This window comes from Nothobranchius furzeri, chromosome 13, assembly GCF_043380555.1.
Source record: "Nothobranchius furzeri strain GRZ-AD chromosome 13, NfurGRZ-RIMD1, whole genome shotgun sequence".
Classification (NCBI taxonomy): Eukaryota; Metazoa; Chordata; class Actinopteri; order Cyprinodontiformes; family Nothobranchiidae; genus Nothobranchius; species Nothobranchius furzeri.
In genome coordinates, this window is record NC_091753.1 from 59,959,968 (window position 1) to 59,984,534 (window position 24,567).

At 47.3% G+C, this 24,567-nt stretch overlaps 1 protein-coding gene across 2 annotated transcripts in view; it reads right to left on the bottom strand.

The window, feature by feature from the left end:
• ercc2 (excision repair cross-complementation group 2) overlaps window positions 1-24,567 on the bottom strand; it is a 25,009-nt gene extending 442 nt beyond the window's left edge. The window contains exons 1-22 of one of the 2 annotated variants that reach the window (XM_015950693.3): window positions 24,431-24,567; window positions 24,199-24,298; window positions 23,907-23,984; window positions 23,759-23,821; window positions 23,568-23,681; window positions 23,369-23,485; window positions 23,175-23,291; window positions 22,954-23,077; window positions 22,737-22,833; window positions 2,925-3,058; window positions 2,253-2,421; window positions 2,022-2,140; window positions 1,885-1,954; window positions 1,733-1,802; window positions 1,396-1,497; window positions 1,259-1,322; window positions 1,064-1,185; window positions 894-986; window positions 750-822; window positions 612-682; window positions 392-535; window positions 174-317 (exon numbers count right to left, since the gene is read on the bottom strand). In XM_015950693.3, the coding sequence (XP_015806179.1) occupies window positions 174-317; window positions 392-535; window positions 612-682; window positions 750-822; window positions 894-986; window positions 1,064-1,185; window positions 1,259-1,322; window positions 1,396-1,497; window positions 1,733-1,802; window positions 1,885-1,954; window positions 2,022-2,140; window positions 2,253-2,421; window positions 2,925-3,058; window positions 22,737-22,833; window positions 22,954-23,077; window positions 23,175-23,291; window positions 23,369-23,485; window positions 23,568-23,681; window positions 23,759-23,821; window positions 23,907-23,984; window positions 24,199-24,298; window positions 24,431-24,435 (2,190 nt within the window). In that variant the 5' untranslated portion in view covers window positions 24,436-24,567. The remainder of the gene's footprint in view (window positions 1-173; window positions 318-391; window positions 536-611; window positions 683-749; window positions 823-893; window positions 987-1,063; window positions 1,186-1,258; window positions 1,323-1,395; window positions 1,498-1,732; window positions 1,803-1,884; window positions 1,955-2,021; window positions 2,141-2,252; window positions 2,422-2,924; window positions 3,059-22,736; window positions 22,834-22,953; window positions 23,078-23,174; window positions 23,292-23,368; window positions 23,486-23,567; window positions 23,682-23,758; window positions 23,822-23,906; window positions 23,985-24,198; window positions 24,299-24,430) is intronic. The other variant, XM_015950694.3, reaches the window with a different exon arrangement.

Sequence of the window (24,567 nt, forward strand, 5' to 3'; positions counted from 1 at the left end):
CCTGTTGCCTAGCAACCACGACTGCGTTAAGCAGATGTTAAAATAAGTGAAGAAGGCCCTTCATTTTCCTTGCTCGGCTGCATTCAGAACAACCAGCAGGGGCAGAAATGGAATGCAGCCCTCTTTAATGCTCTCTCAGGTAGAACGGTCCAGAAGCGACCAGCTGATCGTACCTGGCTGAAGGGCTGAGCCATCTGACGCAGGAAGTGTTTGGACAGCTGGACGGCCTCGTCCACCGTCAGGTTCAAGCTGCCGTCGTTGATGTGCTCCTGAATCCAGCGAGGGAGCTTCCCCCGTTTGTCCGCTCGAGCGTATCGCTGAGGAGCAGAGTCGGATCAGTCAGGACACATGAGCACGGATCCAGGTAAGAATCCAGCACAACTAGGGTCACCTTGTCGGCGAAGATCATGAGGCCGTAGTCAGTCTTCCCTCTGATGGCTCGGCCGACGCACTGGGCGGCGTGACGCATCGCATCGAACGTCAGGAAGTCGTTCTCTCGGATCTGGAACTGATCCCGGAGATACTCCAGACGGGCCTGAGGAGCAAACAGTAAAACCCTTCCGGGTCAGAATGAGCTTTAGGGTTTGGGTTGGGCCGTGGGCGGTTCTGACCTTTAGGATGCGGCTCTGCGTGTAAACATACGGGACTCCAAACATGATCACTGCACGCCCAAAATGGTGGACTGGAACAGGAAATGGAGCGGGAGTCAGAGGTGGAAGTTGTCAAAAACACAAATTGTGTTTGTTTACCAAAATCGATGCCCTCCGACACCTTCCCCCTGGCCACGGACAGAAGGATGGCTCCTCTGCCGTTTTCACATGCCTGAAGAAAACAAAGTCAGTGGGCGGGGCCTGAGCTTGTCAGAACAGGTGAGTTAGGCCAGTTTGTCTGACCTCTTGGTATTTCTCCAGAGCCATGCTCGTCTCTGCAGCGTCCTGCGTCTCAATGAAGATCAGTTTGTTCCTCTGGATGTTCTCCAGGATTCCCTACAAACAAAACTAACCGTCAAACCATCTCAGACACCACGGCTCTCGTTTGTTCACACATCTGACCTCACACCCACCTGTTCGTACCAGGACGCCACGATGTTCTCCATGTAGACGTAGCTGGTAAAAAACGCAACGATCCCATCAGGGACCACTGCAGACATCTCCAGGAGGAGGTTACCGTAGTTACGGATTACAGCTGAGGAGATGTCAACACGCATCTTTTAAAACTTCGTGTTTGGATGTGTTCGTGTGAGGAAGGTGCCGCTCACCAAAGTCTTCTCTGGTCTCAAACTTTGAGCTCAGAGCCACCTGGTCATTCCCTCTCCCAACGATCTGCACACAGGAAACAGTCAGCTGGTCGGAGTTCAAGCATCCATCGAGTGTTTCAGCAGGATCAGCTCCACACCAGAGGACAGAGGCAGGTCCGGGCCAGCGTCATGGTGAAGGACGCCATGGTAACTGGACGAAAGTCCAGGATTCTGGGATAGATGTCCACCGGTGAGAGGGTCTGGTGAGAGAACGGGAAGGACAAGATTAGACGTTTCCTGTCTAACATCCACAGACCCTAACTCATGTTGATAAACGAATTTAGGGAAATTCCACCAGAAAGTGAATATTTTCTTTTCCCACAAAAGGCATAGTGTAGATTAAAACGTTAGGAGTAACCCCTGGTTACCATGGCAACTATGTGGTTTACGGAGTTTAGCTGAGATCTCAAACGGGACAGGAAGCGGCAAACGTACCCCCGATGTGATGATGACGGACTGAAACCTTTGAAAAACAGGTTTGATGGCGATGGAAGGGTCCATGCAACTGCAGGAGAGCAGAAAACAGGTCAGCCACTCAAGTCCAACCGTGAGAATCCAAAAGCACCAGAGCGCCGGGCGTTTCTGACCTGAAGTGCAGCACCGGGTTAGCGATGGTGGGAGTTCTGTCCTCAAAAGGCTCGATGATGATGGTAAAACCTTCACACAAACAAACACCAGCTTAGAAAAAGCAGCAGGTGGCAGGACTCACAGGTGGCTCTGGTACCTTGGCTGTAGGTGCTGACAAGAGTCGCAAAGTTAGAGATGAGCGTAACGGCTGAGAAGTCCGAGATGTCCGTGATCTCCAGAGTTCGCAGTAGCGACTGCAGCCTCTCTGCACAAAACCTAGAGAGCAGCAGGAAGGGTGGAAGGAGAACATCTCAGTTTTTCGTTGTTGCTGCTGGTCTCTGGAGCGGCTGGATAAGCAGCTTGAATGTGAGAAGAGTCTGAATCTGACCTGAGGGGCTTGCGGTCGATGCAGACTTTGTCAAAGATGTCTTTGAGGAACTGCGGGGCGCTCTCCTGCACCACGTGTTGCACTCGCAGGCGGGACTTTAAATACTCCAGAAAACGTCGCAAAAACCCAACAAAATGCTCGGCGGTCCGGATGGAACCAGGAACCGCCTCTGACGAGGACCAAAGACAAAAGCTTTTAAGGATCTGCGATCCAGAACCAGGATTTAGATCAGGGCAGAGAACACGAGTCTGGAACGCCAAACGTTTATAATCAACCAGCAGATCTGGTCCAGGACGGTAAAAGGCCTGTATTTGATATCGTCTTCTACGGTCCTGGAACCCTCCAAGGCGCTTTACAACACTCATTCACACCCTGGTGGGGATGAGCTACACTGTAGCCACAGCTGCCCTGGGAAGCACGGACAGACTGCCGAGCCCTGGCGCCACCAGTCCCTCCGACCACCACCAGCAGGCAAGGGGGGGTCAGGTGTCTTGCCCAAGGACACTAAGACAGCGATAGACTGAGTGGGGCTCCAACCTGCAACCTTCTGATTGTGGGGCGAGCGCTTAACCGCTGTGCCACCGTCTGATCCCATACGATGAAGAAAAGTTACCAGATTGATACTTTCTGTGTAAACCTGAGGTGAAAACAGCTGTTCACATGTGGACAAACCTTTCAGGATTTCATCAGGTAACACTGGGTTTGCCAGGTAAACGTCTGTTTCCCGGGCAACGTTGGCCTCCTTCAGCCCCTCCACCAGCCGCCTGTACTCCTCCCTCAGCTTAGCAGCATCCGTCTCCTTTATCCTGCAAAAACATCAGCAAACATGAGCTGCAGTTTCTTTACTGTCTGAAAACCAACAGTTCATGAGGCTGCACAACTGTACGTCTGAGGTGGTTGTTGGGCTGGAGCTCCACAGGGTACGGTGTTCTCATTCTTTCTATTCACCTTCAACACCTCGGACTTCTAAATAAAGTTAACAGCTGAAATAGCAGGAAATAATACAGTTAAAGAGCAGATTGTAGAAGAAAGCAGTAGAGTGTGGAAAGTGGTCAGTGTGTCCTCCAGCAGTCTAAGCCTATAGCAGCATAACTACAGAGATAACTCTGGATAATCTATCCTATTTAGATGGAGGCATGTTGGAGGCAGGGCAAGGGAGAGCCGTCTTTACCGACTGTACACTCCACCTCCCTCTACTCCCCCACTTGTCCAGATTTAGGCTAACATCAGATTTTAACCATAGGCCCTATCAAATAAAAATGTTTTAAGCCTAGTCTTAAAAGTAGACAAGGTGTCTGCCTCACGGACTAAAGCTGGGAGCTGGTTCCACAGGAGAGGAGCCTGATAGTATCCATTTACTAAGGATAGATTGATTGTATCTAGAATGGGGGCAGTAACCAAAGGAAATGCATCTTTAAATAATTTGGTTGGGATTGGATCCAAAATGCAAGTTGAAGGTTTAGATGAAGCTAATATTTTTGATAACTCTGAAAGCTCAACTGGATCAAAACGGTTCAAGCACAGATGAGGTTCTACAGTCACCTCTGATGCTGCCTCACTTACTGAGGAAGAAGAAATCGCATTAGGGAGGATGCTAAAGATTTTGTTTCTAATAGAATTAATTTTACTTGTAAAAAATCCCATGAAGTCATTGCTGCTGAGGGCTAAGGAAATAGATCAGGGTTACGCAAATGTAATGGTCCGAGGGCCACTCAACAATACAATCTTAAAGCAGGAGGTCCGTTCCGGGAGGTGAGGGTGTGCTGGCAGCTCTTCACACAAGCCTACAGTATAGTGAAACACACCTGCGCTGTCCCCAATAGTCTATTGTACTGTAAATAAAATCTGAGTCTGATTGTTGTTGGTATTATGCTGCTACTAATCCTCCTGCATGTAAACGTATCGCGTGCTAATGCCCTAGAGCCGGCAGTAATGCTCTACCTACAGATTTAATGAACACTTCACAATCCTTAAGCTCTAGGTCTCAAAGCTAGATCTTCTCACACTGAAACTTGAGCGTTCAGTCACCCAGAATGCAACACAGTATGAAGGTAAAGAGATTATTCCCCCAAAATTGAAATTTTGTCTGTTGACATATTTCCCAGTGGGATAAAAACAGGGCATTGTGTTTTATGTGTTAACTCAATGTAAATGTATATTCAGAGAGTTTCTCATCTCGTTTTAAGTACGTACCACCGGGCTAAAGACGGTCCACTTGGGGAAATGATGTAAAGGTGAATCGAGGTGAATCGCAAGCTGGACAATGTCTTAGCTGCGTTACCGGTGTTAGCGCGCAGGATTGATAACATCTCGGAAAGGGTCACCGGACGGTGTGGAGATGTTTAATCACCTAATTGGCTTCACTGGAGGACTTGAATGATCAATACAGACTTAAGGCAGAGAGGAAAAATTATCTCTGTCTGACCCAAACAAAGTTTCTGTTATCGAATCTGACGCCATAAGCAGCCTTGGAGTTGCATGCAAAACCCCCACGCTGGAAGGAATGCAGACAAATGCTGTGAATCTCTATTCCCCCCCCCCCCCCCCCCCCCCCCGCCCCGCCTTCAGATTGAGGTCCCCACCGAGGTCATCAAGCTAAAGGATTCACTGCTCTTTGTGCTTCCCCATGACCTCCCTCCCACCTGTCGAGCCAGCTGGTTGAGCGCCACACAGGCAGCCCCCGCTCAGGAACCAGGATCCCAGCCCCTCCCCCCTACCTACCGGGTCTCATGTTGTGAACTGTGACATTTGTTGCTTACATGTCGGGTGTTTTTTTTTTGCATTGGAGTGCTACACCCTGCTGGTGTAACCCTGTTAATGCCTTTTTTCTCCCTCCCTGAACTTCCCTCATGTAACACCCTTTTCATCTAACTATTAAGGTAGCGCGACTCATGTTGCGAATGACCACAGTCACCAATTCTTGTTATGTGTCTTACCCACGTATGTCTGATCTTTGAATTGTGTGTGCTGAAACTGAATTTCATTTCTCTGTATGTCCTGCACATGTGGAGAATATGACAATGAATGACTTTGACTTTAAAAATGACAGACAGATGAAGAATGCAACATTACCGTGTCACTAAAGAGGCTGTAGCAGACTACGAGGTGGTTGTAACCGAGGCACGGGAATCAGCCATTATTGATACTCCATGCACAAGAACCGTTAGTGGTGAAAAGTGGCCGGAGAGATATGGAACAGACTCACAAGCTACTAAACACACAATCTCCAAGCTGCAGGTCCTTCAGATCTGGAGATGGCCAAGTGGTGTTCTCCAACAGTAAAGTTAAGACTCCACCTAACATAGGCCAAACTAAACGTCACGTTAGGCGTGTTTCCATTAGCAGAATTCCAGGGTTGTTCCCAGGATGGGGAACTTGACCAGGAGCTAGGACATTCCAGTCCTCCCAGCTGTTGTCTCCTTTCTAATCCAGCCCTTCCAGAATGTGCAGACGTCAGCGTATCACGACTGCTTTGGCAGTGAGTGATGTCACTGATCAGCCCCAAAAGGTAACATTAATGATATCAAACACATTTTTTATAGAAGTAGATCATAATTTAATCCATCAAAGGACAACAGCAGCTCTGAGTTTTGTGAGACAAGCCCTGTTTATGAAGTCTGAGGGGGAAATCCCTGTTTTTTCCAACAGCTGTGGGGGAATTCCACCAAATTTTCCGGTGTCGGGACTTCGATTTTAAATGCGATCTGTGCTTATTTTCTTTTGCTTCCGTTCTGCGTCACCAGCCACTCTTCTAATTTTACTGCTGCTGGTTGTTTTGGACGTCTGCTGATGTCATTTCCTACTAAGATACAACCAATCAGCTGCTCCACCAGCCGTTCGGAGTACCTCCTCCAGAGCGGTGCTCAGAAGGTTCCTGAAAACGGCCCGGTCAGGTGGAGACACGCCTAATGAAAGTAAGTTGTTCCAGTTGATATTCCCCTGCTTCTGAGCAAGATGGCACTAAAAAGAGCAAGGACAGACCAGGGGTCTCATTTACCAAACATGGTGTAGAATCCTTACTAAAACGTACTTAAGCTCAGCAAACAGATGTTCTTACGCCAAGCAGGTGTGTGATCTATCAAACATGGAGGACACACAGCTGCACGCAACCTCCGCTTCATAAATCAGAGACTAACTAGAAAGGTTTCTCAGCTGCATTTTAGTCACATCCCGCCCTCACCACGCCCACTTACTGCCATAAATAGTCAATGCAAACTGCCTTGTGGACCTCATGCATATACATAAGCCGGCTGTTGCAGCGCTCCGCCAATGACATGGCAACCGTAGATCAAGGCAGATCAAGGAAGCACTAATTCACAAGCAGAAGTTGAGGTACCTGTGGGTGAGGTGGAGAAATGAAAGGAAGTGCTTTTGCAAAACAAATAAGAGAAAATCCACGGAGTGGCACAGCGTTGCTGAAGCCGTCAATGTTGGGAATTCTTCAGAGAGATCTGTGGCGGATGTAAAAAATGATCTGATCAGGATTCGATCCCCAGACTCCCGGGTGAAAGTCACACGCGCTAACCAGTCACCCAAACAGAGATCTGCCCTGTACGCATGATGTTCTGTCTCAATCTGTCCCCCTGCTAATATTCTGCGCTTCAGGCTCTGTGTGTGTGTGTGTGTGTGTGTGTGTGTGTGTGTGTGTGTGTGTGTGTGTGTGTGGGTACAAGTGATAATGCTGCAGGATTTCATAATGTTATCCTTCTCAGCAGCAGCACTGCAGGTGCTCTCCATGTCCAGCATGTGTGTAAGCCAGGTCCTTAGTCAACTTAAAGTTAAGCACATTTTTCCGCTAAGTTTCATAAATCCCAAAGTTTGCGTGGAAAGTTTCTTACACAGTTTTCCGACCCCGTTTTGTGTGTAAGCTAGCTTTATAAATGAGGCCTCTGGTCATGGAAAATGACCAAGTTGTCATATTCAAACAAGATCCTCTTGAGCTGACTACTTCCAGACTCTACTGTGTGGACATTAGAGATGATGATGCAAAGGTGAGCTACAATGAAAGTGAAGTGCTTATGGTCACAGCAGAGATGAAAGAAAAACAGTCCTACAGAAGCTGACCGGTTGCAAAGACTAATCCAAAGCTCTGGAAACAAAGATAAAGAATGTTCTACAGGAGATCGTTTGTGACGATGAAATATGTCAAAAATACACCAAGCCTGCCGTTGGCTTCAGAGCACAATGAGACTGTACTCTGGAAACATTGTAAGACGGTCAACTCTTTCATCCACTCATGGAGAAGCATCCATGGTGCACCCAAACGGGTCTACACAGACAACGGTGGAGAATTTAAAAAGGAAGACGTCAGAGACCTGGCGGAAAGGTTCAGCACAGACCATAGTGGGATACAGTCCTTAATATGACACCGACTGAGATCCTTCTGAAGGTGAAAAGGGAAGATGGCCGCACGTGGCAAACTGCTTTAGTCTGGGCTCTTATGGCAAAAAAATACTATGATAAATGTACATGGTGACAGCCCGTACCAGCTTGTTTTGGACAAAACCCCAATCTACCCTCTGTGTTGGTAGATAACCCACCCGCTCTAGAGCACTTCCATGACCTCTAGAGTAGGACAACACCTAAAAACACGACATGCTTCCAGAGGTGGAATGTTCAGAGAGAATAAGAAGACCACTCAGATCAACAGATGAAGAGTGTGAGACAGGAGATAAAGTGTACTACAAACGAGTAGTCAGTACTGAATGGAAAGGCCCAGGTGTGGCGATTGGTCAGGATGGAGCTGTGGTGTCCTAGTTAGGGCACACCAGTCCAGACTACGCAGTGAACATTCAGGATGAAGACAAACATGTACAGCTTACTGCTCATGTTGAGAATACTGAAAAGCAAACGGCTCACGCTGAGGACCTGAGTGGAGACAGGGAGGAAGAACTCACTCTAACACGGAGACACACAACCAAGGAGGCATGCATAATGAACCAGAGGGTGATGGAACAAGTACTTCATACTGATGTAATGCTAAGAGCAGGTCAGACGATCACATTTACAAACACATGATGGTGCTCCACACACAGCAGGAAAGGCAAAGGGGCAACACAAACCTGGTACATGTACAGTATCACGCACCAGACAACAGCGAGGGACTAAACACGCTTCAGATGTCTCAGGTTAACAATCTGCACACTGAAGCTGAAGGTACAGATGCTGATGTACTGAACAGTAACTGGCGAAGTAACGTGGATCATGACGAAGTTACAAACAACGGCCAGAATGCATTTCTACTAGATGGGTCTGTACACCGACAGAACCAGCCGATGGTGAAGAACACCTCGTGGCGAGGGGTTCTGAAGAGGTTGATGCTCATGAGTTACAAAAGGATTCTCCCACACATGCCTCAGAGCGAGGCTGTTGCTAGCGGTGATCTGTCTTTATTCCACGGACATTAAACCTGCCTTCTTACGGGGAATGGATTCACGTTCGCCACCTCATGAAGCACGCGTGAACCGTTTTGTGGAAGCTAAAGAAAAGTGCCTATGGACCTGCAGACGCTTCTCCATACTGGTACAACAAAGTTAGGAAATCCTGTTGGTGGTAAAATATCACAAGTAGATCCTGCAGGGCTCCACTGGCAGAACGAGCAGGCTGGAATAACAGGTGTACCAGCAGGAGTTCCTGTACTCAAGTCTGCTTTCCATGTGGGACATGAGGAACATGAGAGCTTCCCATATGTAGGCATGGACATTTCTACTGTGGGAAACTTACAGGTGTAACGTCCAGCAATGGTCAGTTTTAGGTAGTTTGAAAAAAGGAGACACGAGACTGCACGTGTCTCCTTTAAATCAGCCTAGCTCCATCCCACCAGCTGGAGCTCAGAGCCTGCAGCTCTGAACACGGATAACCAAATGTCAACAATAATGTTCTCTCCTCGAGGTCCCATCTGTCAGGACTCTTCATGCCTCCATATAAGGAACACTCACAGCCCGGATTTCCTAAACCAGACGTGAACTTCTACAACTTATAATCTAGATAATCATTAAATAAACGTTTGTTTATTGCTACTTATAATAATTATAGTATAATGAAATGTTTCATTAGTCTGTGCTCAATGACTGAAGTGTGAAATGAATGTTATGGTTACGGTGATAGAAATACGTGTCAGCATGTTGATGTGACGAGGTCGTCACCATTTGCTCTCACACAAGGACAAAGTAAGGTTAAGTTAGACTCGTGACACATCGATAGTCCTTTACCCGGATCAGAGCCTCCGTGTTTCTGAGGCTCTTGGTGATACTCCAGTATCAGCGTCGCAGGTGCAGAAAGGTTGTGACGAGGGTTCTGCTTCAGGTGGCCGCTCTGAAACTCTCTAGAAGTGAGTAACCACCGGAGTAATCTGGTTTAATGTTCTCGTGTTATGATTGTGTAGCCAACCAGAGGCTGACGAGGAACAGTTCCTGCAGAACGAGCTGATACTGTTTAGACTCCTTCAGAGTCCCAGACGCACGGTTCCATCCATCTGTCGTGACCCGAGACATCTCTGCACTGAAGGGTCGGTGCCACGGTATTCTACAGCCCTCTGGTGCCAGAGGTCATCCGACCTCTCTGACCTTCGGATCCACAAAGAGGGTCTCCCAGAACGGGTGAAGTAGACACACAGATAGCGTCTGATGTGTTTTTATAATATCAACTTCATAGCTTCACCCATTCTTTTACATCCAGAACTCGGCTCTCCTAGATACGGAAGTTCTGATAACACCGCATTCACACCTAGATCCATCCATCACACCTAGATCCATCTATCACACCGAGATCCATCCATCACACCTAGATCCATCCATCACACCTAGATCCATCCATCACACCTAGATCCATCCATCACACCTAGATCCATCCATCACACCTACATCCATCCATCACACCTACATCCATCCATCACACCTAGATCCATCCATCACACCTAGATCCATCCAGCACACCTAGATCCATCCATCACACCTAGATCCATCCATCACATCTAGATCCATCCATCACACCTAGATCCATCCATCACACCTAGATCCATCCATCACACCTAGATCCATCTATCACACCTAGATCCATCCATCACACCTAGATCCATCCATCACACCTAGATCCATCCATCACACCTAGATCCACCCATCACACCTAGATCCACCCATCACACCTAGATCCATCCATCACACCTAGATCCATCCATCACATCTAGATCCATCCATCACACCTAGATCCATCTATCACACCTAGATCCATCCATCACACCTAGATCCATCCATCACACCTAGATCCATCCATCACACCTAGATCCATCCATCACACCTAGATCCATCCATCACACTTAGATCCATCCATCACACCTAGATCCATCCATCACACCTAGGTCCATCCATCACACCTAGATCCATCTATCACACCTAGATCCATCCATCACATCTAGATCCATCCATCACACCTAGATCCATCTATCACACCTAGATCCATCCATCACACCTAGATCCATCTATCACACCTAGATCCATCCATCACACCTAGATCCATCCATCACACCTAGATCCATCCATCACACCTAGATCCATCCATCACACCTAGATCCACCCATCACACCTAGATCCACCCATCACACCTAGATCCATCCATCACACCTAGATCCATCCATCACATCTAGATCCATCCATCACACCTAGATCCATCTATCACACCTAGATCCATCCATCACACCTAGATCCATCTATCACACCTAGATCCATCCATCACACCTAGATCCATCCATCACACCTAGATCCATCCATCACACCTAGATCCATCTATCACACCTAGATCCATCCATCACACCTAGGTCCATCCATCACACCTAGATCCATCTATCACACCTAGATCCATCCATCACACCTAGATCCATCCATCACACCTAGATCCATCCATCACACCTAGATCCATCTATCACACCTAGATCCATCCATCACACCTAGATCCATCCATCACACCTAGATCCATCCATCACATCTAGATCCATCCATCACACCTAGATCCATCCATCACACCTAGATCCATCCATCACACCTAGATCCATCCATCAAACCTAGATCCATCTATCACACTTAGATCCATCCATCACACCTAGATCCATCCATCACACCTAGGTCCATCCATCACACCTAGGTCCATCCATCACACCTAGGTCCATCCATCACACCTAGATCCATCCATCACACCTAGATCCATCCATCACACCTAGATCCATCCATCACACCTAGATCCATCCATCACACCTAGATCCATCTATCACATCTAGATCCATCTATCACATCTAGATCCATCCATCACACCTAGATCCATCCATCACACCTAGATCCATCCATCACACCTAGATCCATCCATCACACCTAGATCCATCCATCACACCTAGATCCATCCATCACACCTCGATCCATCCATCACATCTCGATCCATCCATCACATCTCGATCCATCCATCACACCTAGATCCATCCATCACACCTAGATCCATCCATCACACCTAGATCCATCCATCACACCTAGATCCATCCATCACACCTAGATCCATCCATCACATCTAGATCCATCCATCACATCTAGATCCATCCATCACACCTAGATCCATCCATCACACCTAGATCCATCCATCACACCTAGATCCATCTATCACACCTAGATCCATCTATCACACCTAGATCCATCCATCACACCTAGATCCATCCATCACACCTAGATCCATCCATCACATCTAGATCCATCCATCACACCTAGATCCATCCATCACATCTAGATCCATCCATCACACCTAGATCCATCCATCACACCTAGATCCATCCATCACATCTAGATCCATCCATCACATCTAGATCCATCCATCACACCTAGATCCATCCATCACACCTAGATCCATCCATCACACCTAGATCCATCCATCACACCTAGATCCATCCATCACACCTAGGTCCATCCATCACACCTAGGTCCATCCATCACACCTAGGTCCATCCATCACACCTAGATCCATCCATCACACCTAGATCCATCCATCACACCTAGATCCATCCATCACACCTAGATCCATCCATCACACCTAGATCCATCCATCACAGATCCATCCATCACATCTAGATCCATCCATCACACCTAGATCCATCCATCACACCTAGATCCATCCATCACATCTAGATCCATCCATCACACCTAGATCCATCCATCACACCTAGATCCATCCATCACACCTAGGTCCATCCATCACACCTAGATCCATCCATCACATCTAGATCCATCCATCACACCTAGATCCATCCATCACACCTAGATCCATCCATCACATCTAGATCCATCCATCACACCTAGATCCATCCATCACACCTAGATCCATCCATCACACCTCGATCCATCCATCACATCTCGATCCATCCATCACATCTAGATCCATCCATCACACCTAGATCCATCCATCACACCTCGATCCATCCATCACACCTCGATCCATCCATCACATCTCGATCCATCCATCACATCTAGATCCATCCATCACATCTAGATCCATCCATCACACCTAGATCCATCTATCACACCTAGATCCATCCATCACACCTAGATCCATCCATCACACCTAGATCCATCTATCACACCTAGGTCCATCTATCACATCTAGGTCCATCTATCACACCTAGATCCATCCATCACATCTCGATCCATCCATCACATCTAGATCCATCCATCACATCTAGATCCATCCATCACACCTAGATCCATCTATCACACCTAGATCCATCCATCACATCTAGATCCATCCATCACACCTAGATCCATCCATCACACCTAGATCCATCCATCACACCTCGATCCATCCATCACACCTCGATCCATCCATCACATCTAGATCCATCCATCACATCTAGATCCATCCATCACACCTAGATCCATCCATCACACCTAGATCCATCCATCACACCTAGGTCCATCCATCACACCTAGATCCATCCATCACATCTAGATCCATCCATCACATCTAGATCCATCCATCACACCTAGATCCATCCATCACACCTCGATCCATCCATCACACCTCGATCCATCCATCACATCTCGATCCATCCATCACATCTAGATCCATCCATCACACCTAGATCCATCCATCACACCTCGATCCATCCATCACACCTCGATCCATCCATCACATCTCGATCCATCCATCACATCTAGATCCATCCATCACACCTAGATCCATCCATCACACCTAGATCCATCTATCACACCTAGATCCATCCATCACACCTAGATCCATCCATCACACCTAGATCCATCTATCACACCTAGGTCCATCTATCACATCTAGGTCCATCTATCACACCTAGATCCATCCATCCCACCTAGATCCATCCATCCCACCTAGATCCATCCATCCCACCTAGATCCATCCATCCCACCTAGATCCATCCATCACACCTAGATCCATCCATCACACCTAGATCCATCCATCACACCTAGATCCATCCATCACACCTAGATCCATCCATCACACCTAGATCCATCCATCACACCTAGATCCATCCAACACACCTAGATCCATCCATCACACCTAGATCCATCCATCACACCTAGATCCATCCAACACACCTAGATCCATCCATCACACCTAGATCCATCCATCACACCTAGATCCATCCATCACACCTAGATCCATCCATCACACCTAGATCCATCCATCACACCTAGATCCATCCATCACACCTAGATCCATCCATCACACCTAGATCCATCCATCACACCTAGATCCATCTATCACACCTAGATCCATCTATCACACCTAGATCCATCCATCACACCTAGATCCATCCATCACACCTAGATCCATCCATCACACCTAGATCCATCCATCACACCTAGAATCCATCCATCACACCTAGATCCATCCATCACACCTAGATCCATCCATCACACCTAGATCCATCCATCCCACCTAGATCCATCCATCACACCTAGATCCATCCATCACACCTAGATCCATCTATCACACCTAGATCCATCCATCCCACCTAGATCCATCCATCCCACCTAGATCCATCCATCACACCTAGATCCATCCATCACACCTAGAATCCATCCATCACACCTAGATCCATCCATCCCACCTAGATCCATCCATCCCACCTAGATCCATCCATCCCACCTAGATCCATCCATCACACCTAGATCCATCCATCACACCTAGATCCATCTATCACACCTAGATCCATCCATCCCACCTAGATCCATCCATCACACCTAGATCCATCCATCACACCTAGAATCCATCCATCACACCGAGATCCATCCATCACACCTAGATCCATCCATCACACCTAGATCCATCCATCACACCTAGATCCATCCATCACACCTAGATCCATCCATCACACCTAGATCCATCCATCACACCTACATCCATCCATCACACCTACATCCATCCATCACACCTAGATCCATCCATCACACCTAGATCCATCCAGCACACCTAGATCCATCCATCACACCTAGATCCATCCATCACATCTAGATCCATCCATCACACCTAGATCCATCCATCACACCTAGATCCATCCATCACACCTAGATCCATCTATCACACCTAGATCCATCCATCACACCTAGATCCATCCATCACACCTAGATCCATCCATCACACCTAGATCCACCCATCACACCTAGATCCACCCATCACACCTAGATCCATCCATCACACCTAGATCCATCCATCACATCTAGATCCATCCATCACACCTAGATCCATCTATCACACCTAGATCCATCCATCACACCTAGATCCATCTATCACACCTAGATCCATCCATCACACCTAGATCCATCCATCACACCTAGATCCATCCATCACACCTAGATCCATCCATCACACTTAGATCCATCCATCACACCTAGATCCATCCATCACACCTAGGTCCATCCATCACACCTAGATCCATCTATCACACCTAGATCCATCCATCACATCTAGATCCATCCATCACACCTAGATCCATCTATCACACCTAGATCCATCCATCACACCTAGATCCATCTATCACACCTAGATCCATCCATCACACCTAGATCCATCCATCACACCTAGATCCATCTATCACACCTAGATCCATCCATCACACCTAGATCCATCCATCACACCTAGATCCATCCATCACATCTAGATCCATCCATCACACCTAGATCCATCCATCACACCTAGATCCATCCATCACACCTAGATCCATCCATCAAACCTAGATCCATCTATCACACTTAGATCCATCCATCACACCTAGATCCATCCATCACACCTAGGTCCATCCATCACACCTAGGTCCATCCATCACACCTAGGTCCATCCATCACACCTAGATCCATCCATCACACCTAGATCCATCCATCACACCTAGATCCATCCATCACACCTAGATCCATCCATCACACCTAGATCCATCTATCACATCTAGATCCATCTATCACATCTAGATCCATCCATCACACCTAGATCCATCCATCACACCTAGATCCATCCATCACACCTAGATCCATCCATCACACCTAGATCCATCCATCACACCTAGATCCATCCATCACACCTCGATCCATCCATCACACCTCGATCCATCCATCACACCTCGATCCATCCATCACATCTCGATCCATCCATCACATCTAGATCCATCCATCACACCTAGATCCATCCATCACACCTAGATCCATCTATCACACCTAGATCCATCCATCACACCTAGATCCATCCATCACACCTAGATCCATCTATCACACCTAGGTCCATCTATCACATCTAGGTCCATCTATCACACCTAGATCCATCCATCCCACCTAGATCCATCCATCCCACCTAGATCCATCCATCCCACCTAGATCCATCCATCACACCTAGATCCATCCATCACACCTAGATCCATCCATCACACCTAGATCCATCCATCACACCTAGATCCATCCATCACACCTAGATCCATCCATCACACCTAGATCCATCCAACACACCTAGATCCATCCATCACACCTAGATCCATCCATCACACCTAGATCCATCCAACACACCTAGATCCATCCATCACACCTAGATCCATCCATCACACCTAGATCCATCCATCACACCTAGATCCATCCATCACACCTAGATCCATCCATCACACCTAGATCCATCCATCACACCTAGATCCATCCATCACACCTAGATCCATCCATCACACCTAGATCCATCCATCACACCTAGAATCCATCCATCACACCTAGATCCATCCATCCCACCTAGATCCATCCATCCCACCTAGATCCATCCATCCCACCTAGATCCATCCATCACACCTAGATCCATCCATCACACCTAGATCCATCTATCACACCTAGATCCATCCATCCCACCTAGATCCATCCATCACACCTAGATCCATCCATCACACCTAGAATCCATCCATCACACCGAGATCCATCCATCACACCTAGATCCATCCATCACACCTAGATCCATCCATCACACCTAGATCCATCCATCACACCTAGATCCATCCATCACACCTAGATCCATCCATCACACCTACATCCATCCATCACACCTACATCCATCCATCACACCTAGATCCATCCATCACACCTAGATCCATCCAGCACACCTAGATCCATCCATCACACCTAGATCCATCCATCACATCTAGATCCATCCATCACACCTAGATCCATCCATCACACCTAGATCCATCCATCACACCTAGATCCATCTATCACACCTAGATCCATCCATCACACCTAGATCCATCCATCACACCTAGATCCATCCATCACACCTAGATCCACCCATCACACCTAGATCCACCCATCACACCTAGATCCATCCATCACACCTAGATCCATCCATCACATCTAGATCCATCCATCACACCTAGATCCATCTATCACACCTAGATCCATCCATCACACCTAGATCCATCTATCACACCTAGATCCATCCATCACACCTAGATCCATCCATCACACCTAGATCCATCCATCACACCTAGATCCATCCATCACACTTAGATCCATCCATCACACCTAGATCCATCCATCACACCTAGGTCCATCCATCACACCTAGATCCATCTATCACACCTAGATCCATCCATCACATCTAGATCCATCCATCACACCTAGATCCATCTATCACACCTAGATCCATCCATCACACCTAGATCCATCTATCACACCTAGATCCATCCATCACACCTAGATCCATCCATCACACCTAGATCCATCTATCACACCTAGATCCATCCATCACACCTAGATCCATCCATCACACCTAGATCCATCCATCACATCTAGATCCATCCATCACACCTAGATCCATCCATCACACCTAGATCCATCCATCACACCTAGATCCATCCATCAAACCTAGATCCATCTATCACACTTAGATCCATCCATCACACCTAGATCCATCCATCACACCTAGGTCCATCCATCACACCTAGGTCCATCCATCACACCTAGGTCCATCCATCACACCTAGATCCATCCATCACACCTAGATCCATCCATCACACCTAGATCCATCCATCACACCTAGATCCATCCATCACACCTAGATCCATCTATCACATCTAGATCCATCTATCACATCTAGATCCATCCATCACACCTAGATCCATCCATCACACCTAGATCCATCCATCACACCTAGATCCATCCATCACACCTAGATCCATCCATCACACCTAGATCCATCCATCACACCTAGATCCATCCATCACACCTCGATCCATCCATCACATCTCGATCCATCCATCACATCTCGATCCATCCATCACACCTAGATCCATCCATCACACCTAGATCCATCCATCACACCTAGATCCATCCATCACACCTAGATCCATCTATCACATCTAGATCCATCCATCACACCTAGATCCATCCATCACACCTAGATCCATCCATCACACCTAGATCCATCCATCACACCTAGATCCATCCATCACACCTAGATCCATCCATCACACCTAGATCCATCCATCACACCTAGATCCATCCATCACACCTAGATCCATCCATCACATCTCGATCCATCCATCACACCTAGATCCATCCATCACACCTAGATCCATCCACCACACCTAGATCCATCCACCACACCTAGAACCATCCATCACACCTAGATCCATCCATCACACCTAGATCCATCCATCACACCTAGATCCATCCATCACACCTAGATCCATCCATCACACCTAGATCCATCCATCACACCTAGATCCATCCATCACACCTAGATCCATCCATCACACCTAGATCCATCCATCACACCTAGATCCATCCATCACACCTAGATCCATCTATCACACCTAGATCCATCTATCACACCTAGATCCATCTATCACACCTAGATCCATCCATCACACCTAGATCCATCCATCACACCTAGATCCATCCATCACACCTAGATCCATCCATCACACCTAGATCCATCCATCACACCTAGATCCATCCATCACACCTAGATCCATCCATCACACCTAGATCCATCCATCACATCTAGATCCATCCATCACACCTAGATCCATCCACCACACCTAGATCCATCCACCACACCTAGATCCATCCATCACACCTAGATCCATCCATCACACCTAGATCCATCCATCACACCTAGATCCATCCATCACACCTAGATCCATCCATCACACCTAGATCCATCCATCACACCTAGATCCATCCATCACACCTAGATCCATCCATCACACCTAGATCCATCCATCACACCTAGATCCATCCATCACACCTAGATCCATCCATCACACCTAGATCCATCCATCACACCTAGATCCATCCATCACACCTAGATCCATCCATCACACCTAGATCCATCCATCACACCTAGATCCATCCATCACATCTAGATCCATCCATCACATCTAGATCCATCCATCACACCTAGATCCATCCATCACACCTAGATCCATCCATCACACCTAGATCCATCTATCACACCTAGATCCATCTATCACACCTAGATCCATCCATCACACCTAGATCCATCCATCACACCTAGATCCATCCATCACATCTAGATCCATCCATCACACCTAGATCCATCCATCACATCTAGATCCATCCATCACACCTAGATCCATCCATCACACCTAGATCCATCCATCACATCTAGATCCATCCATCACATCTAGATCCATCCATCACACCTAGATCCATCCATCACACCTAGATCCATCCATCACACCTAGATCCATCCATCACACCTAGATCCATCCATCACACCTAGATCCATCCATCACACCTAGGTCCATCCATCACACCTAGGTCCATCCATCACACCTAGATCCATCCATCACACCTAGATCCATCCATCACACCTAGATCCATCCATCACACCTAGATCCATCCATCACACCTAGATCCATCCATCACAGATCCATCCATCACATCTAGATCCATCCATCACACCTAGATCCATCCATCACACCTAGATCCATCCATCACATCTAGATCCATCCATCACACCTAGATCCATCCATCACACCTAGATCCATCCATCACACCTAGGTCCATCCATCACACCTAGATCCATCCATCACATCTAGATCCATCCATCACATCTAGATCCATCCATCACACCTAGATCCATCCATCACACCTAGATCCATCCATCACACCTCGATCCATCCATCACATCTCGATCCATCCATCACATCTAGATCCATCCATCACACCTAGATCCATCCATCACACCTAGATCCATCCATCACACCTCGATCCATCCATCACATCTCGATCCATCCATCACATCTAGATCCATCCATCACATCTAGATCCATCCATCACACCTAGATCCATCTATCACACCTAGATCCATCCATCACACCTAGATCCATCCATCACACCTAGATCCATCTATCACACCTAGGTCCATCTATCACATCTAGGTCCATCTATCACACCTAGATCCATCCATCACATCTCGATCCATCCATCACATCTAGATCCATCCATCACATCTAGATCCATCCATCACACCTAGATCCATCTATCACACCTAGATCCATCCATCACATCTAGATCCATCCATCACACCTAGATCCATCCATCACACCTAGATCCATCCATCACACCTCGATCCATCCATCACACCTCGATCCATCCATCACATCTAGATCCATCCATCACATCTAGATCCATCCATCACACCTAGATCCATCCATCACACCTAGATCCATCCATCACACCTAGGTCCATCCATCACACCTAGATCCATCCATCACATCTAGATCCATCCATCACATCTAGATCCATCCATCACACCTAGATCCATCCATCACACCTCGATCCATCCATCACACCTCGATCCATCCATCACATCTCGATCCATCCATCACATCTAGATCCATCCATCACACCTAGATCCATCCATCACACCTCGATCCATCCATCACACCTCGATCCATCCATCACATCTCGATCCATCCATCACATCTAGATCCATCCATCACACCTAGATCCATCCATCACACCTAGATCCATCTATCACACCTAGATCCATCCATCACACCTAGATCCATCCATCACACCTAGATCCATCTATCACACCTAGATCCATCCATCACACCTAGATCCATCCATCACACCTAGATCCATCCATCACACCTAGATCCATCCATCACACCTAGGTCCATCTATCACATCTAGGTCCATCTATCACACCTAGATCCATCCATCCCACCTAGATCCATCCATCCCACCTAGATCCATCCATCCCACCTAGATCCATCCATCCCACCTAGATCCATCCATCACACCTAGATCCATCCATCACACCTAGATCCATCCATCACACCTAGATCCATCCATCACACCTAGATCCATCCATCACACCTAGATCCATCCATCACACCTAGATCCATCCAACACACCTAGATCCATCCATCACACCTAGATCCATCCATCACACCTAGATCCATCCAACACACCTAGATCCATCCATCACACCTAGATCCATCCATCACACCTAGATCCATCCATCACACCTAGATCCATCCATCACACCTAGATCCATACATCACACCTAGATCCATCCATCACACCTAGATCCATCCATCACACCTAGATCCATCCATCACACCTAGATCCATCCATCACACCTAGATCCATCTATCACACCTAGATCCATCTATCACACCTAGATCCATCCATCCCACCTAGATCCATCCATCACACCTAGATCCATCCATCACACCTAGATCCATCCATCACACCTAGAATCCATCCATCACACCTAGATCCATCCATCCCACCTAGATCCATCCATCCCACCTAGATCCATCTATCACACCTAGATCCATCCATCCCACCTAGATCCATCCATCACACCTAGATCCATCCATCACACCTAGATCCATCCATCACACCTAGATCCATCCATCACACCTAGATCCATCTATCACACCTAGATCCATCCATCCCACCTAGATCCATCCATCACACCTAGATCCATCCATCACACCTAGATCCATCCATCACACCTAGATCCATCCATCACACCTAGATCCATCTATCACACCTAGATCCATCCATCCCACCTAGATCCATCCATCACACCTAGATCCATCCATCACACCTAGATCCATCCATCACACCTAGAATCCATCCATCACACCTAGATCCATCCATCCCACCTAGATCCATCCATCCCACCTAGATCCATCCATCCCACCTAGATCCATCCATCACACCTAGATCCATCCATCACACCTAGATCCATCTATCACACCTAGATCCATCCATCCCACCTAGATCCATCCATCACACCTAGATCCATCCATCACACCTAGAATCCATCCATCACACCTAGGTCCATCCATCACACCTAGATCCATCCATCCCACCTAGATCCATCCATCACACCTAGATCCATCCATCACACCTAGATCCATCTATCACAACTAGATCCATCCATCCCACCTAGATCCATCCATCACACCTAGATCCATCCATCACACCTAGATCCATCCATCACACCTAGATCCATCCATCACACCTAGATCCATCCATCTCACCTAGATCCATCCATCACACCTAGATCCATCCATCACACCTAGATCCATCCATCACAGTAAATGTTAACCTGTCGTGTTTTAATTGTTGGTAAAATAAATTCTTATTTTTATAAACCTGACTCTTTAATGAATCAAGATGAAGTGTTTACAATCTCCTAATAAATACGGAACCCTAGAGTCTTCTGATCAACAGTGAAGACCAGGCAGGCTGATATTCTATATTTAGATAGAGTATCACAGCTTATTGTCACAAGTAGAGGTAATCTATATGTTGATCTCTTAAAGCACTCGGCTTACCAAACCCTACACAGGTGCATCAGCACAGCTACGTTGACAACTTACAACCTGTTCAGTTACAAGCAGTACGAGCCACTCAGACGACCCACTAGATCTAAGAGAGGGACCAGCCCCCCCCCCCCCCCCCTCACCGCTGTATTGTGTTCTGGAGCGTGTCCACGTTGTTCTGACAGCGGTCCAGCGTCCGTCTGGTTATGTTCACACTCATGGAGTCGATGCAGACGTTGTCTGTGGAAAAAAGGAGCTTTTCTAGTCTCTTCGACATCTTAAAGTCCTTTTTTAGGCCTTCTGGGAAAGCCAGGAAAGGCTCGCTCATCCCACTGAGCCACAACCGCTGCAGATCCTTACCGATATTATGAGCTTCATCAAAAACCACCACAGATTTCTTGGCGAGCTCCTTGGACACCAGGTCAGCGATCTTTGGGTCCAGCAGGTAGTGGTAGCTGTACACGACGATGTTAGCGTGCAGAATCTGGGAGCACATGAAAACCATTTATAGAGCAACAAGTAATGAAACTACAGCAGTGAGTTGTAGTGGTTGGGGGTGACAGCCGTGTGTGACCACATACTGAATAACGAGCCAGATAGTACGGACACCAGCCTTTCCTCCTGCCGAGGTCCTTTAAGTCATCCAGGTTGTAGACGCCTGCAGGAAGAGGAACCTGACGTCCGACTGCATCAAACTCCTACATCATAAACCGGAATAATAAATCTAGGCCAGGAGCAGGAAAAGCAGACACTCAGGTGAGTTCAGGTGACATACCTCATAGAAGCGACACACAGGCTGGTTGGGGTTACCGTGGCGTTGAGCACGAACATATGATGCTGTCAGACTGTGGCATTTCCCATCAACCTCCTTCCCAAAGCGTAGGGAGCTCACCTGGATGACGACGGACAAATGTGGGTTATTTTCAAGGCTGAACACTGTTCTCAGTTTGCGGTTTGGGGTTGCGGGTTTGAACCTCGGGGTGGATGCACAGGTTTTTTCTGGAAGAAAGCGCCAGAGCCAGGAAGTTGTTGACTTCTTCAGTTTCTTTGGCATAAAACTCCATCAGCTTCCTCAGCTCCTCCACCACCTCATCGCAGAGAAGCACAGCGTTTCCGACTAGTTCCCTCCTCGTTTAATACTCCATGATAATCTGATGCAACTCACTTTCTCGATCTCAGGAACCGTTCTGGAGCAGTAAATCAACTTGGTCACTTCCAAAGGAAAAGCCTGATAAACAGAACCGAACATGTGGAGCAGAACCGAACATGTGGAGCAGAACCGAACCAGAAGCAACTAAAACTGTTCAACTCACCCTCTGGTAGGCAACGATGAGCGACAGCAGAGAGATGGTCTTCCCGGTCCCTGATGGCATCTCCAGAACTCCATGACCCTGAACAGCAAAGGTTCAGCCTGACTCTACTGAGCACTCAGGTCAGACTCACCTGATTTGATGACGTCATCGTTTCTGGTCTAGAAATCGGACCCAGTTTGGTTAAACTGGAACGTTTGAGCTGGGGATGAGGTTACTAGCCAGCTACATCCACACATGAAAACACACATCATGTTTAAACTTCCACATATGATCTCCGGGCCGTTAAACCCACCTTAGCATCTAGAGTCCTCTTCAGCTCCAGCATGTAGGAGTACTGCTCCGGATAAATGTAATCATAAGGAAAATACACCAACAGACCGTCGATGTTCAGCCTGAAACATGAACGCAGGTTACTCCAGCAGCACGACTGGTTAACAGCGTTACCCTCTGGTTTAGCTAGCTCGGTTCTCCAAACTTTCAAACATTTAAGCTCATTTTGACGGCCTTGAAGCAGAAACACTCACTTCATTGTCCACAACTCGTTACGCAGCTACTTGTCCCGAGTTATTCTTTTTTTATGCGTTGATTGGTGACAAAAACAATGTGGCTTGAGTAGCGCAGCAAAATGACGGCATTCCTTCTTCACTCGTTGCTGCCGTCC